Source organism: Diplotaxodon limnothrissa, linkage group LG5, assembly GCF_057381915.1.
Source record: "Diplotaxodon limnothrissa isolate DT_005_m linkage group LG5, D_limnothrissa_male_GT1.1, whole genome shotgun sequence".
In the NCBI taxonomy this organism is placed as follows: Eukaryota; Metazoa; Chordata; class Actinopteri; order Cichliformes; family Cichlidae; genus Diplotaxodon; species Diplotaxodon limnothrissa.
Window position 1 is genome coordinate 19,429,743 of NC_140600.1, and position 16,591 is coordinate 19,446,333.

The following is a 16,591-nucleotide window of genomic DNA, read 5'->3' on the forward strand; positions in this document are numbered from 1 at the left end:
ATGTACTCCGAAAAATGTCCAGCCCATTTAAAAAAAAAAGAAAAAAAAAAAAGGGCAAGTCCTACAGAATGAACTGAAACTTTTGTTGCCTCAAAATGAGGTGGTTTACAGCATTTTTTACAATGAAATTAAATCCCATTAAGGCACTAGGAGTTTGGTTTGATAACTCCTTATAGTCTAAAACACAAGCAGTGTCAGTCAGCTGCACACTTTAAAAAAATAAAATAAAATAAAATAAATAAAAATCCAGTATAAACTACTGATTACTAGAGTGTACAGCCTGTCTTGTAAATTCCCTGTTAACATCTGAATTCTATCTTAAATTACTCATCTCTTAACCATATTTAAGAAAATCTAAGAACAAGTTGAAAAATCCATCCCAATACCCTTCTGTCATTTGTAACTGAAAGATATTCATTGTCAAGCCACAAGCTGCATTACAGATCAGAACCTAACCGCTAATAAAAATTAGTCTACACACCAATTCATCAACATTACAAACACTGAATAACATGTAGTCAACGCTAACAACAAAATACACTACCATGTGGACAAACAAAAACTGAATTTGCAAACACAAAACATACATGTTAAAAATCATTAAAAATGGTTTGAGATCCACAGCTACATTCAGCACGTGTGATTCAAGCAATAAAAATGCTACTTTTGAAATCAAGCAGTGAAAACATTCAACATTGAGGGGAAAATTTCTGCTCCCTGTCCCTCAGGCCATTCATAATATTTTAGTAGTAAAGAGGGTTCACTGACGAAGACTTGAGTCAGCATGACTGTTCCACTTCAACAATCTGAAACTATGAAGGAACCACAAACACCAAATTACTACAATGACCTAGTTAACTGGATTATTTACCTAATCCCAGTGTACACTGGTTTTGTGAAATAGAAACCAAAGTTAGCTGAAAAAAAAACACAAAACAAACCCTTTTTACTTGTACTTTACAAAGCAGATGCCAACATCACCAAGATCTGGTCAAACACTTTCCTGCCTACATCCACCAACCATTAGCACTGATAGAATAATTAGATATTTATAATTTATGAAAAAGAAAAAGGTTTGTAAAGTCTAGTAAAAATGACATAAGCAGATCTGCTCCACTTATTCCAATGTTAGCGGTATTGATCCAATATTTGTGCCACAAAGGAAAATTATTGCAAAACACAAAACCCAACAAGTATTATAAGTTCAAGACAAGATTCACTAGTCGTAGAACAAGTGTCTACAAACATTTCTACAAATATTGCTACTCTTACCTTTCAAAAGTTCAACCCACTCTGAAGCTGAACATGTCAAGTCCATGGATAACTGACAATAGATACTAGTTTTTCAGATTACTTGTTAATCACGTTTAAAAAGAGACACAAGGTCTCATATTTTCTAAACCACAGATGTAGATGCCACAAATTCAACAAATGTACAGGGACATCCTCATATCATATCATGACACTACTTTCAGCAAAGTATGCTTCATCACCGCGAACCCTGCGATTCCATCCATGACGACATTTTTCCGAAAAGGAAAATCTATTTATAATTTTTCAAATAATTTCAGGCCTGCAGTAATCTAAAGAGATGTGACAAACTCATGAAATGAAATATAGGCATCTGTCTTTATATATTACATATGTACATATATTCTTTTCTGTTTTCAGTTCATTTTCCCCCACCCTTTGGTTACTTTGGTGAACTTGGAGGGATATTCTGTTCTTTGCCACTGCGTCTGGCTGCCCGCTGTGGTGAAAATCGTTTCCCAGTGTTCAGGCCCTTCTGATGTTCCCGAATCTTCTGCCCTGGCTCTCGGACTCTGGCTTGGCCACTTCCCCCTCTGAAGGAGCGCAGTGGTTGCCGAGGAGGCCGTTTATCTCCACGTTTCTCTGCAGTTTGTCGGCCATTGGGACGAGGCTCCTCCACCCTGTTTACCTTGAGCTCTTGCAGGGGTTGGCTGTCTGAAGAGGTGGGAGTGGAGGGAGAGGGCAATTGTGCTGGCAGCGGTTCTTTGGCCAGCTTCTGGCACACCTCTGCATAACTGAGCTTTTTTAGACCCTGGTGAAAGAACAGGGAACCACAGTTTAAAAAAAACCAAAAAAAACAACAACAACAAGATGACAAAACACGCTGAGTTTGGAGAGTTGTAAGCTGATGTTACAAGACAATATAATGTGATAAGCAGCACAAAATAAGTCCTTACCGGTTCTGATGTTGGAGATGTGGGAAGCGATGAAGATGTTTCGGTAGAAAGAGCCTGGCTGCAGGTGGAGGGAGCATGTTCTGAAGGCGATTGTGTGTGAGTTTGTGCGGATGAGGAGACATTTTCCTTTGTTACAGGAGCTTCAGTTTTATCCTCTTCCTTTACGACAAGAGAATCACTAAACGTATACAAAAAAAAAAAAGTAAGGGATAAGTGAATTGTTGAAGACTCAATACCTTTGTTATTCACTGATATATTAGCCTGAAGCAAAGGTTACCTTGAGACTGGTGGAGTGGTTGTTTGTGTGGACACAACAGCAGGTTTAGGTGGAATTACAGGATCAGGTTTGTTTACAGGACCTTCTGCGATGTTTGTGGGAACATCTTTGCCGACAGACTGTAATGACAATTAAAATTTGTGCATTTATATTTTACCTCATTTTGTAAAGAGTCTTAAGGATAGAAAGCACCAGGAGAGGCAACATATTCACCTTGTTTGTCACCTTCAGGCCACGCACAATATCAGAAAGGCGCATCTCAGGGACACTTTCCTCCTGCATACTGACCACAGATCCTGGCAGAGGTGGAAAATTGGAGGCTGCCAGGTCAAACTTTGGATGCGATGCCTTGGCCTCCGGTACAGGGACGGGCTTCTACATTGAATGAAGAAATAAAATTCAATATATTAAAAAGCAGCACACCAAGACACTGTAGGACACAGTCCAGGCAGTCAACTTCTTAAATGAAGAGCACGAAAAGAGGAAACCGACTGACCGTTGCCTGCTCATCTTCCCTTTTTCTCCTTGTGCTTCTATTGGGGCCTCTTCTATAAAAACAAACAAACATACCATTAGACTGCCACATCAGATTGGAAACCGTTTTAGTGTTAACAGGGGTAAGTGTAGGATAACACCAACTCACCTGCCCCGTCCAGACCCGCTCACATCTTTAAGGTTGAAGGAGGCCAGAGAGATCAGCTGTTGTGTTTGCAGGACCTGTGGACCAGACACACCATCCAACCGGTTCCTTGGAGCAAAAGAAGAGTGCACATCTCCAGGCCTGGGATGACCTCTTAAATGATTTCTAGGTGCACACAAAAAAATTACAAGTTTTACTACAGAAATCAAGCGCTACCACAAAAGCATAGTTTGACAGGATTGTACACTTTTTTTTTAATAAAACGAGTGAACACAAGACCAATGCAAGAAAGCTCATCTTTATTGGTTTGCAAATGACAATAACAGAGGAAACTGACAGTACTCTTTTTTTTTTTCTCCTTTGTTTTTTTTAAAGAACAAAGTTTCAGTCCTGAAGCAAAATAATGGACTCCGGAAGGACTGGTACCAAACTGCGTTCCATTTAAGTTAATGCTAGCATTACCATCCGCAGAAAGTATTTTACCAAGTTCAAAGTCCTTAATTACCTAAATTAAAGCTTACAACAAACACTGCCAGCACCTGATGGTCGGTGCTGTGCTTTTGGAAACCGAATTTCCCAGAGGAGCCCACCCGAGGGATTAATAAAGTTTTATCTTATCTTATCTGATGGTAACTTCAAGTCTGCACTGATCTAATAAACTAAAAGTTTGTATCATAACTGTACATACCGGTTCCTGGTCATAGCAGCATGTGTGTTGACGGAGCTTGAGTTAGCTTTGTAGTTCCCGGAACTGCTGTAACCATTCATATATCCACTGTTGGGGAAAGGTGCCTGCATATCACCAAACAGGAAAAATCATTACAAATGTAACTAAAAAAAAAAAACAAAAAAAAAAAAAAACCCTCTGATACTTCTAATATTAACTTTGAGTTTACAGAGGTTATAAATATTAGCTACAATGGAGACTGCCATTAATTTGAACAGCATTAAAAACATTAAAATAAACAACATAGCAGCTTTATGGGACATTCTGAATAGTATATTAAGGTTCTCACCAGCGGTGTTTCGAAATAAGGCATGTTTGATGGCTGAGGATTCCAGGAGGGAGACACAATAGGATAAACAGGGTATTGCTGCTGAGGGCTGTACATCGACTGCATGTACACTGGAGCACTTGAGTCATATGGGGCCTGCAGTGGAGCATGTTGACTGTACACACCTGAATCCTGGATGCTACAGAAGCCATTCTTGCCAAAGAATGTATTAATGGCCTTAATGCGGGCCTGCAGGGAAAATGAGTGAATCAATATCGATATAACATTTCCACAGGACCCATATAGCTCTACTGTCCTTAGTCCCCTCAGATCTCATAATCTCACGGTCATTAGGCCATAAAAACTGCACCGACTAGGAGGAAAGAAAGGTGTTGAGGGGGAGGAGGGGAAGGAGTATAAAAGAAAAATAAGGGAGAGAGGAACAGCATAGAAACAGACAGATTTTAAGAAAGCCAGTGAAAGGTTCCACCCAGCCAGCCACAGTCCATATGGGTCCTTCCAAGCGCGATACTGATCATCACTGGGGCTTAAACAGGACCATCAACAAATCAGTGTTATTTGCTCCATCAGATAAAAGAGCAGGGCACACGATGTCATAACAAAGTCCAGCAAAAATATCACTGATAGAAAAACTTTTTTTAAAAGCCCTAAAAAAAAAAAAAAAAAAAAAAAATCCCCATTCTTGCTTATCAAGTGAAAAACAAAGCGTAGCAAGCTCCATACATCTATAACAAGCACTGACTGACTCACCATGATTGGTTTCCCTTGGAACATTTTAACTTCCTCTCTTAGGTATCTGTAAGCCTGAGGGCAAGAAAAGAAAACAGTAAAGAAAATGTGGTAGAAATGCTCTTTCCTTTAATGCAGAACCTTAGTGAAACATGAAAAGATCAGAAAGTACTGCACCTGCTTGGTAGTGAGATTTAGCAATTTTAAGTTAAATATGCCAGGTAATAATAGAATATTTAACTGGTTGTGTAAACCTAAAATTGTACAACCAGTTTAAAAATAAGTAAAAGTAGCTTGTGGTAATTCATAAGGGGACGTACCTGTAGTGCATCCATGTCTGACTGAAAAGTTATGTACCAGTTGCTGTTGTGCGCAAACTCAACACTTAACAGTTTCGGGCAGTGTTCACTCTTAAAAAGAGCCTCTACTTCCTGTGAGAGGAACACAACATGAAACATTTTGACCTAAAACAGACCATTCCATCACTCTCCACAAGTCAGCATGCAAAGTCTGACCGAAAAGAAAAAGAGCTATCACTCAGCTACAGCATACACACTACCACACAATATTTTAATCATCTAAAGCTGACTTGACAATAGTTATCACAATTTATGCAAGCACAATCAGTTTCCAGCCCTCGTTTGTAGATTTTACTATTCAGTCAGACAGTATGGGGTTACAGAGCAATATTTTATTAGCATGTAGGAGTCGTCTTTACCTCAACTGGGGTTGTCTCCGGCACTTCTCTTAGAATAATGATGCAGCGACTGTGGTTTGGTCGAACCTTCTTCCCAGTTTCATCAACTTGCACCATGGGGGAGGCTTATTAAAAAAAAAAAATTTTTTTTAAATTATTTTCCTAAATCTTCACAGTGCAGCTGAAGACAACTGACATATCCCATTTATGTAATAGCTATGAAAGACCTTTGCTCCACTGTAGCCAGTTTAAAGTTGGTAGACACTGTGAATAATCTTATTTATGTGGTAAATTAACCACACACTAAGAGTAAAACAAAAGGAATGTAATGAATTCTTTCAAGTATGTAATGCATTACTTTTTAAAAAGTAACAATGGGCACTTTAAGTAGTAAACTAGGTAATTGCATTTACCTAATAAATAAAAAGTCTTACATTAAATCTTCTATATTTGATCAAGCTGGAGCAGGTAGCAGTTTAAGAACTATTAGAGTTCAAAACTTTTAAAAGTATCAGCCTGTCTATGTGAAACAACGACAAACAGAAGCACTTGTACCTCGCAGTACATCCAGAATGAGGTCCATGTCAGTGGTAAGAGCTTTAATGTTCTCCATACAAGCAAGTGTCCAAATGGGAACAAACTGATCACCATCCATCTGGGATATCAAGTAGAGGTCCTTTGAAAGATTCTCTCTGCAATACCCAAAACATTGGTCTCTCTGAGTTACAGCTTTTTCTTTGCAGTAATAGTAAAACACAAACATCAACCTTTTAACAACCAAAATGATGATGGTGGTTGGTGGTGGGGTTGATGTTAAATCATTTACATTAGTGTAGGAAAGCCATTTATTAAGCACTTTTGTGTTAGACATTGTCCAATTTAACATGTCACTATAAAATAATTTAAATTAAAATAAGTTTTGTTCAATAAGCACAGAGTTCGCAAATACTAAAGACATTTCAGAACATTAAATCACTATCGGCCTGAATTATTGTTTGTGCAGCTGAATCAAGATGAAAACCGCAGTTAAGCCAAATTAGAAACTTCAGACACCAATGACTCAATATAAGAATATACTCCAATTAAAAGTTAAATGGCTTCTTACAGTTATGAAACAAAGTAAATTCAGTAATTACTGCTGTCCCATTAAGGCAACAAAACATTATACACAACTCACCTAGAAAAGAAGAACTCGAGACGTTCCTTTAAAGACTGTCTCAAACTCTCTTCGGACATCGCCTGCACCTCAGATGAATTATCTATGGCGGATTCGCACTGTGGGTCAAAGCCTAAATACCCCTGGTCAGACGGACTGATGTCATTCACAGGGGTATACTCAGCAATGCTGTCCACGTTTTCACTGTAGTATCCTTTACCTCCTGAAGAGGGAACATCTGAGTAATCTAAGAGAAAACAGTAGCCAAGTGATAAGTGTCACATTCAATAAAGTAGTACACAACAGGACTGAGTGCACCTTTGTGCAATCTCACTAAAAATGTTTCATTATTTCAAATATTACAAGTGCAAGGTTTCATCCTATGGAGATATATCTTTTGAGGACTACACTGAAACTATAACGGGCTATAAACTATAACCCTGCGGGCCCTTAACATCAAAATGAGAGCTAAGCAAACTCTAATCCAAGAGATTTCCAATTAGTTCAACTACATGCATGTAAAATGACATGTGAATACGTGAACTCCAAATTGTGGATCAACTGCCAGTGAAATTCAAACATCTGATTATAAGACTTTAGCAGAAAAGGCTACAGAAAAATGGGTGATGACAATCGGTACAGTAATCAATATGTATAAATGAGTCAAAGCATCAGTGACACAATATCTGTCTTCTTAAAATGACAGAGTGTACCACTTGCACAATCTAAGTGATGAAATTAGATGGGCCAGTGTTTCAGACTTGCCAAAGGGCTTATTAAAGGAAATGACTGTTTGTCTGCTTGAGAAGTGTCAAGGACAATACAGAACTCAACCTTCATGGGTCTTCCAGGGGGGTGGGGAATAAAAACAAAGCAAAACTTCATTGGCCTTCAACACAAAACTGCAAGACCAAACTTTGCTACACAATATGAACCTGATAAATACAGGAGCACACTAACAAACCCCCCCCAATCTCATTCATGAAAACCAACCAACTTTTGTTGCACTCCGGTCCTACTGTTTGGTCAGCAATTTTCAGTTTAGTGAACCTGAACACTTAATTCATTCAATCCTCACTGTGCAACATTTATGTCATAACTGTTGATACTATAATACACAAAACAAGGTTTGTCATGTTTGCATTTACTGCACACTCCCATGGACAAGAGAAGCAACCTCAACCATTTCCTCATACCATGTCTATAATTTTACTATACATGTCTATACTTGCCACACAGCAACTCCCTATTTTTTTATTTAAAAAAAACACTGTACAAGTGAGAACGTTTGGTTTTAGTGTAGTACCATATAAGAGGAACTAACTTTTTCTTCCCTGCAAACATACCTTCGGTCATTTCAGCAGGAGGAGGGCAGGTATTGAGCCATGGAGCATTGTCCATCTCCTCGGGACTCTCACTCTGTTGGGCAGGAATCTCCTGCCACACTTTGGCATTGGGGTTCAGGCCCGCTCCCTTTGTGGTAACCTGCATGATCATTAAAAGAGACAGAATAAATAGCTTTTTCCTTCAAACATTACACATAATTGCATACAGTTGGTAGGTTACTAATTTCTGAGAAACATTCATCAATCATAAGAAAGTGGTATTCAAATATGTCACTCAAAGTGGAGTGAAAGTAAGACTGGACGAATTGTAGCAAGAGTAAATGTAATTTTTAAAAATGAGAGATTGTGTACAGCCTTGTATAGTGTAAAAACATGTATATTACTGAATAAAGAGATTACTTTAGTGTTGTACTTACTGCACTGTGGTCTTAATTGATATTTTTGATTTGATATTTTTTTAATATATGTACTGGAGTTTAAAAAAAACAAAACAAATTGAATGAGTCATAATAATAATAATAATAATAATAATAATAATAATAATAATAGATTGGATTTATACAGCGCTTTTCAAGGAACCCAAAGCGCTTTACAATGCCACTATTCATTCACTCTCACATTCACACACTGGTGGAGGCAAGCTACAGTTGTAGCCACAGCTGCCCTGGGGCAGACTGACAGAAGCGAGGCTGCCATATCGCGCCATCGGCCCCTCTGGCCATCACCAGTAGGCGGTAGGGTAAAGTGTCTTGCCCAAGGACACAACGACCAGGACAGAGAGCCCGGGGAACGAATCGGCGACCTTCCGGTTACAGATGCGCTTTCCCACCCCCTAAATGATGAGTCTCAAGTGTCAAAAAACATTTGTGTGCCATATGTCAAGTCAATCAACAAGACAGGTCAGTCAAGATCCTAAATAGACATTCAAAGCTAATTTAGCATTATACATCAGAGCCAATCCAATGGATGAACTTTGTTCATTAGCGATCCTTTAATCCAGCTTTGCAAATGTGTCGACTCTTCACACACATTCACCGGAGCCCTGAAGTAGTACTACTAAAGCATTGACACGCATACGCACGTAAGCCCCAGCTGAATTTTCATTGGCTTGCTTATCACCATTGTTCCGCCTCTCAGTCGCTCACATACACCCGTACATGGCGCAGACCCGCCTCAAGGCAGCATGACTCGAATAAGGCAGTTTGACCTGTCATCCATTGTAAAATCTCGAGTGTGCAATATTTAGAGTAGCTACACAGTACTAGAATCTTATTTTCAATCCAATCTGCTTTCCAACACTGTATTACAAAAGCAGCAGGTCTGGGTTTACAGTGAAATACTAGAAGTACTTTGAGGGTCGAGAAGAGCACATGGCACCGACATGCCTGAGCGCTTTCAAACACGAAGTGATATTCACTGTGTTCATTTAAAGTTCGCTTAAATAAGTCTCCCTCTGGTTAAAATGGCTGTCATCGATCATCATTACCCCTGCTGTACGTGTTCTTATATTTTCACAATGAACGTCGCATAGTGCTATGACCTTTATCACGGGCTATTCAGCTACAGTGGTGCTAACGTTTAACACAAATCACGTGCCATATTTACTACACGTGTAATCCAACTTTAAAACGCACACCGAGTGTTACTCGTAAAGCAGCAACACCAAGTCAATGAGTTCGTAAATACGTGTTTGCCGAATAGGGTCTTTGGTTGGTGTCCTACCGTAACGTTGCCATATGTAACAAGTGACACCACCATGTTTCGCTAACTCGCTCTCGTCTTACCCGCACACGACACCGGCTACACTTCGTACTGCTAAACTAAGCTAATGTGTTTGACATGTTAAAATAATGCAAGAGAAGTGCTTGTGGTGAATGAGAAACGTAAAGACAAAGTGTAGTGTAATCAAAGAAAAAGCACACAAGTATCTGAGAAACTTCACACAGCACGCGTGTGTGAAACGAGAGAAAGGAAGCAAACAGGTTGCTGCTCGTTAGCTAGCAACAAGGCCTCGTCAAAACTCACCATGCTGATTTGATCTTCTCCGTAGGTCCTCGTCAGTCGCGGGGAACCGATAGTTCAATTGTCGTGCGAAGTTTGCTATTAAATATCGTAAGTCGAAGTTGCTGATCTTGGTGTCTACGTTTAATTAAGGTCTCTTCCAACAACTGCGGCAGTACGGTTAAACGACAGCTCGCGCTCCAGTTCCAAAGGCACGTCCGCGCGCACGACAACTTTGAGATCTGTTATCTTTAAGACACCGAAAACTTTTTTCGCTATATTTTTTAACAAGCACTATCCATTTTACTCATGAATTTCTTCCATTCAGATCCTCATCCCGCAGATAAACTTCGCTACTCTCCTCCAGCATGTGACAGTTACGTCCTCTATCTTCAACCGACCGTCCCGACAGGCTGCACTCCGCCTCCACGGCAACAGCAACGCAGCATAGCAACCATCTGTGACCTCAGGAAACGGAGTACTGCCAAACAGCCTTGAATTAGCTTTGGAAAGAGCCAGTCCAATAAGTTCGTGTTGTCGCAGTAGGAAAAGTAAAAGCAAGGAGAGTTTTTAAAATGTGAACTGTGACAGCATGCAGTTCGGACAAAACTGGGTTACCGGGCGAAGTTCACCTAAATAGTAATTAGTGGGTGGAACTTGACACGGTGCTGCTCCAGCACGACAATACTGATGAAATCATGTCGATTGAATCAACGCAGCTCTCATAAAACCCGCACACGTGATTTCACTTTTGGCTGATTAAATCTGCAAATTAAATCAGAACTGTGGAGGACTGACAAAATTAGATCATTAAAAAAAACTGCTATTAATTACAAAGTGAAATAATTTATCAGTATAAATAAGTTAACAATTAATTTAATTTGACATTTAATAAGCTAGTTCCAATTTTATTTAATGGTGTCACATTACTTTTTTTTTTTTTTTTTTTTAAGGGCAATTGTGGCCTTCTACAGTGACCTTGCAATTTAAGTATGGCCCTGCCCACCTTCAGCCTGAAGGGGTCAAAGTCTCATGATCCTAAGCACATGGCCGTCGGGAGAAGCTGTAGTTTACTCTGAAACAGTCAAAATGTCCTGTAGAGGTCACTGTTTTTGAGATTTACCTCAGTCAAACTTATTACAGGGAGTTCGTTTACCACAGTCTTTCAAAAGCAACACAATTTGCACAACACTATGTGATTAGTGGATTACTGATTACCCAGCCTGTGCAATAAATCAAAATCCCTGCTAACACCTGAAACACTGCAACACAGAAACAATGATCACTGTCTGCCTTTTAAAGCCCTGCAAGCTTCATTCTAACCCAACCCCTTCTAAACCCCAGCTAAACAAGTCAGAAAGGATGGCGCAGCCCCTGTGAATTTAATTAACCAGAATAAATAAAAACCAGGGAGTGGGAGTGCAGCGTCTTGTAAGTAGTACCAAAGTAGAGTCTAGTAGTGCATTTTTACAATCTTCAGTCTTACAAACAAAACAGCTGTCCTTATTGACTTTCACTGATAAACACAATAACACAAACACTTCAATGTTCATTGAATCCACAGTGACCTCTTTAATAATCAAACATGCTGGACACCCAATTTAATTTAAAATTGACCAAGCGCATATGGCTGCTTTACAATAACAACAGGCTACTTGTAATATATTTGAAACAAGGTTTGTGCTCGTCAGATTGAAGCATGTTTTCTCAACACAAACTAAAAAAATCCTCCTGCTCATAAGGAGTTCAAACAGCTGTTCTTATTATGCCTTGGTGGTCCCCATTTGTGAGGCTTGTTGGCTCTGTTGTAACTGCTGGATCTTCATGTTCATTACTTCAATTACAGCTGCAAAAAAGAAGACAAGTATAATATAAATTCAACGCTGCTATCGATTAACATTAACATTTTCCGATATGCACTCATACCCATCTTTTGTAATGGCATGGACACTGGAAATTACCGTTATTCTTTAATGTTAAAGACTCAACACATGGCTTCATAAAAAAACAAACAAAAAAAACCAAAACAGTCATGGTTCATAAGTCCACTGATCAAACATTTGCTGTCCCAGAAAAAACATTTAGTTTCTTTATATATTGCTAGTTTAATCAATAAGAATATACATAAAATCCTTGCTAGATTAATAATTTATATTATCCAAATCCCAAAGAATAGTCACTAAAGTGACATTTGGCCCCTCCTTAGACTAACCCCTGCGTAGTGCAGGAATTCCATTGCAATACAGACAGTAGGGGGGCAGGAAATGTGCCAAATTTAAAGACTGAGCAGTTCATAAGCATACAAATGACTTTCAGTTGAGCTGTTTCTTAATTTAGCATGCTGTTCCTGTTGGATGGGAGAGGCTGAAAACATTGCTTTTCTTCACATTTGAACTATTCACTCAGGTGATTTGATGAACGACTTTTATTGTATTTTAGCTCTATTACCCTTCATAGCTTACTCAGAATAACCCTTGAAGCTCTTTTCTGAGTGGTTTCTGTCATATTTAATTCCTGACTATTAGAACAAAATGAGTGTGTTTGAATCAAAAGTTAGTGAGGGGGTTTCTGCCCCTAGTTACCCCTGGATAAACCCGAATACTGTTCTAATGGTTGTTGAACCACATCTTCATTGATAAATGCCAAGGTGTAAAGTCGTTACTAACCCAACAACACTAACATGCTGTTTTATATAACTTACACATGGGTTAAATCACCCAGCATTAGTGTACTAGGTTGAGGGTACAGGCGAGGTCATCAAATGTCATCTTCATAGGTTAATTCATCAAAATTCATATTAGCTAGCTATGCTGAAAGCTACTTAAGTATTTAGTTTACTACTCTTTAGTGTATAAAACAAAAACTGTACTGTAAAAAAGCCAAGGCTAAACGAACTAAAAAACAAAACAAAAAAAAACAAACAGAGTGAGGACAAGTACGATGCCTGGCACAGACACAGTGAAGATGTGGGGGAGTTATGTTGCATTGCAAACTTATTATCCAACGTGGTTCATCACATGAGTGGACATGGATTTTCAGCTGATATCATCTTCACCTTGTAAGTCTGTGTTTTTGTCAATGATGATAAAATGTGTTTATGAAGACACCTTCTGTACGGGAAACAACTGCAAAGGCACTATGAGTAATTTGGTTGTTATTTGGCACAATCTGTCACCACAACTGTATCACAACTCTGCAAGATACACACATGAAGCTTTGCCGATGAGATCAAAAGGTAAAGGTAAAGTTTCAAGACTGAGGTTCAATCCATTCAAAAAGAGTCAACATTAATGTGGTGAAAATAATCATAATTGCTGTCGTCTAATTTTTAGGATAATTTCATTTTAATTGAAGAAAAAAATAAAAAGTCCAGAAACATGCATGTCATTGAATAAAATAAGTATTTCATCCCCCTCCAACCCAGCCAGAATTCTGACTCATACAGTGCTTAAAACCAGTATAATGTCACATTGTATGATGGTGCACCGAGATAAGGAAATTACCTTGTTTCATGGCATGTTTTTCCTGTAGGGCCGGCTGAATTTTCTCTATCTGCTTTGTGAGGAAGTCTATTTTGCGCTTAAAGAATGCCTTTGAGTCTTCCACGTTCTGCAGAGACATAAAGGAGAAATCTCAACACAACTCAAACACATTTAAACATTTTGTTTCATTATAATCCATTCATGGCTTTTCAAATTGCAAATTTATTTATTTATTTTTACCTTTTCAACATAGTATCCTGTCCCCACATCCACTAAAACGTGTTCCACATCATTTAATGTCCCAGGGACATACATCTGAGTAACAGGAATGTCAAGGACAAACATGCATAGCTCAAGATAACCATGACGTAATTTAAAGCACATCATACAACACAGCAAAACACTTACTGTCCAGTGCAAACAAAAGGATACAGAACTGGTAAGAGGCACAAGGAGTTCTTTTCCTATATGAGAGAGGAGAAAGGAGGAGGTAATAATAAATCAAATTAAGCCACAGATTTCCAGCAAACATTACTGAAAAAGCAGAATTCTGTTTTTGGCCAGAAATGGTCGTGGGGGGTGTCATAAGAACTAATAAGGTTGTAACAAGTGTCGTTTTTAATGTGATGACTGGTTATATCATTACAGTGCATATGAGCTCAGATCAGCGCCTCAGCCCTTCTGTGTTTTGCTCTTGCTTTTTTTTTGTTGAAACTGCGAAAGGGGTAATAGCCACAAAATTTAGTCATGTACACTATAATCCAGGATGTGTAGTTGATTTTTCATAGAGGACGTCCGATGAATGTCTTAGACCTTAGTTATTAAGAGTGGTTATTTGAGTTGCTGTTGTTCTTCCATCAACTCAAAGCAGTCTGACCTTTCTACTCTGACATCAACATGGCATTCATTCAACACTTGTGCTGACTTTCAAACCTCTCTAGGCTGTCTTCAACCTGCTCCTCACTCTCACTACATAACATTTATCAGTTAACTGGTTGGTTAAAAGGGGAAGTAAATAAACAGGGTAGTAGCTGCTACTTGCATTTCATTTGAATACCGGTGCATCTAATATATAATAATACGAGTTATTGCCGATATAGTCAGTTTCACGCCTCTTGAGTCTTGAGATAAACATGTTTTTCAATCTACCAGAGGTAGGCTGTCAGAAGTTAAAATTATTACTCACCTTTATTGTTTTTGTTTAGGACATTCAAGCTATCTTTTGCCTCAACATACTTGGTCTGGACAACTTTGAGCTGACCTATCGAAGACGTCAAGAACTCAACTTCCTGCAAAAAGACACAACGCGTAGAAAGCAAGTGGCACACGGTTACCAACCAATGGTTTTATGCTTGACTTGATAAGGTGTGCCGACAGCATCAACAACAATGGGTTTGCACTGTTAGCATCAGTGGTGCTAGCCGGCTGAATACCCGGGCCCGTTCTCAGCACGCTTAAAGCTCTGATTAGACCCCTTTATAAGGACACATTCCTCACACACACACGGATAAACTAGGCACACTACCTGGTCTAGCTGGGTTTTCAGTCCCTCTAATTGAGGCAGGGAGAGGTCTGTCAGATTCACCGCCATGTTGGAAGCGTGATGCTAAGAGACCTTTAGTGATGCTGTTTCCGGGTTATGGAGCTGGACCGTCACTAGTCTGAAACATCGCCCCACTGCGGAGAAGTGAGGAAGTGAACCAGCTCCTTATGCCTCTTCAAGGAGAAGTATGTGAGGCTGACAGATGGGTTCAAGTTTGAGCTGGGATAACACTGGGGATCTGAACTGAGCCCCTTCTTGTTTAAAATGGTGATCACTGACAGATGAGGTCAGGGAGGAGTTTCTGTGGACTTTGATGTTTGCAGATGGCACCGATCTGTAGTGAGAGCAGGAAGAAAGGAAAAGAGCCTGAAGAAGTGAGGATATACTCAGGAGAGAAGAGGAACAAAAGTCAATAGAAGAAAGAAAGAATACATATGTGTGAATGAGAGAGGTAGCGAGGTGCAAAGGTAGTGAAAGTAGAAGTTTAAATACCTGCAGTCAACCATCTGAAGCAATGGACAGTGCACAAGAGAGGTGAAGAAGAGTGTGTAGGCAGGGTGGAGCCAAGTGTCCGGGGTGATTTGTGACAGAAGGATATCAGCGAGTGTGAAAGGGAAGGTTTACAAGGTGGTAGTGAGACATGCTATGATGTATAGTTTGGAGATAGCTGAAATGACTAAAACACAGCAGTCCGAATTGCAGGTGGCAGTCGAAGATGAACTAAAGACGCTTCTTGGATAAAAGATGAAATGTCTCCAGATGCTTTCTCCCCCCCCCAAGCTCCATAGACTACGATGACCTGGTTGACTGAGAACCTTCACAGACAATCGAAGATGTAGTTTTCAGTGGGAGAGATCAGGATTTAGTAATGAGTACACAGAGGGAATAGCAGTTTGATGAGGTAAAGCTGAGATGGTTTAGACCTGCGAAAAGGGGAGATGGCAGATGTATCAGACAAAGGATCTTGAAGATGGAACTGCCAAGCAGCAGGAGAAGAGAAAGACAACAGAAAATATTCATGGATGTAGTTAAGGATGGTATGCAGAGGGTTTGTGTGACAGGGGATTCCTGGGATAGAGTGTGATGCAGGCAGATGATCTGCTTTCAATCTGCTCAGGCCAAAAGAAGAAGAAAAATATTGCTGGATATAGGCCCTATATAAAATTTATTTTTTGTGCTTGTGACAAAATAAAACGAAAAACTGCAAGAGCACCCAGAAAGTGTGGACATCCACCAACTGCTGTTAAAAAATAATTTATTCCAAAGAAATAACACCATGCATGCCCCATGGGTGCAAAGTTCAAAACAGTGACTAGAAAAACATTCAGCAGTGATACGAGAAGATGGGCTATGGGGGGCTCCTTTCTGAAGACATTTTTCGTGTCAAACACTTTTATACCGTTACTCTTCTTTTTTTGTATTGGTTTAAGGTAGAGAGCTTTATGTAAATATGTCAGGTACCACAGGCACCAGGTTCAATGTACACTCATTGGCCAC

At 39.4% G+C, this 16,591-nt stretch overlaps 2 protein-coding genes across 3 annotated transcripts; both read right to left on the bottom strand.

Annotated features, from left to right (window-relative positions):
- Window positions 1-59: 59 nt before the first annotated feature.
- On the bottom strand, window positions 60-10,654 carry larp4ab (La ribonucleoprotein 4Ab). Of its 2 annotated transcripts, XM_085354090.1 has the most exons (15): window positions 10,094-10,654; window positions 8,069-8,207; window positions 6,744-6,969; window positions 6,122-6,258; window positions 5,588-5,691; window positions 5,190-5,300; window positions 4,891-4,944; window positions 4,141-4,368; window positions 3,813-3,916; window positions 3,128-3,289; window positions 2,981-3,032; window positions 2,698-2,859; window positions 2,485-2,603; window positions 2,208-2,385; window positions 60-2,062 (listed from the first exon to the last, which is right to left on the bottom strand). In XM_085354090.1, exons 1-15 carry the CDS (start codon window positions 10,094-10,096, stop codon window positions 1,694-1,696), a joined length of 2,148 nt encoding a protein of 715 aa, XP_085210216.1. In that variant the 5' UTR covers window positions 10,097-10,654; the 3' UTR covers window positions 60-1,693. The 2 variants fall into 2 exon arrangements, with proteins under 2 accessions (XP_085210216.1, XP_085210215.1); XM_085354089.1 differs by lacking the exon at window positions 10,094-10,654 and having other exon boundaries at window positions 8,069-8,213.
- Window positions 10,655-11,626: 972 nt separating this feature from the next.
- On the bottom strand, window positions 11,627-15,170 carry pfdn5 (prefoldin 5). The gene is made up of 6 exons (XM_085354092.1): window positions 15,077-15,170; window positions 14,738-14,840; window positions 13,984-14,015; window positions 13,792-13,866; window positions 13,573-13,678; window positions 11,627-11,915 (listed from the first exon to the last, which is right to left on the bottom strand). Exons 1-6 carry the CDS (start codon window positions 15,140-15,142, stop codon window positions 11,833-11,835), a joined length of 465 nt encoding a protein of 154 aa, XP_085210218.1. The 5' UTR covers window positions 15,143-15,170; the 3' UTR covers window positions 11,627-11,832.
- Window positions 15,171-16,591: the final 1,421 nt, after the last annotated feature.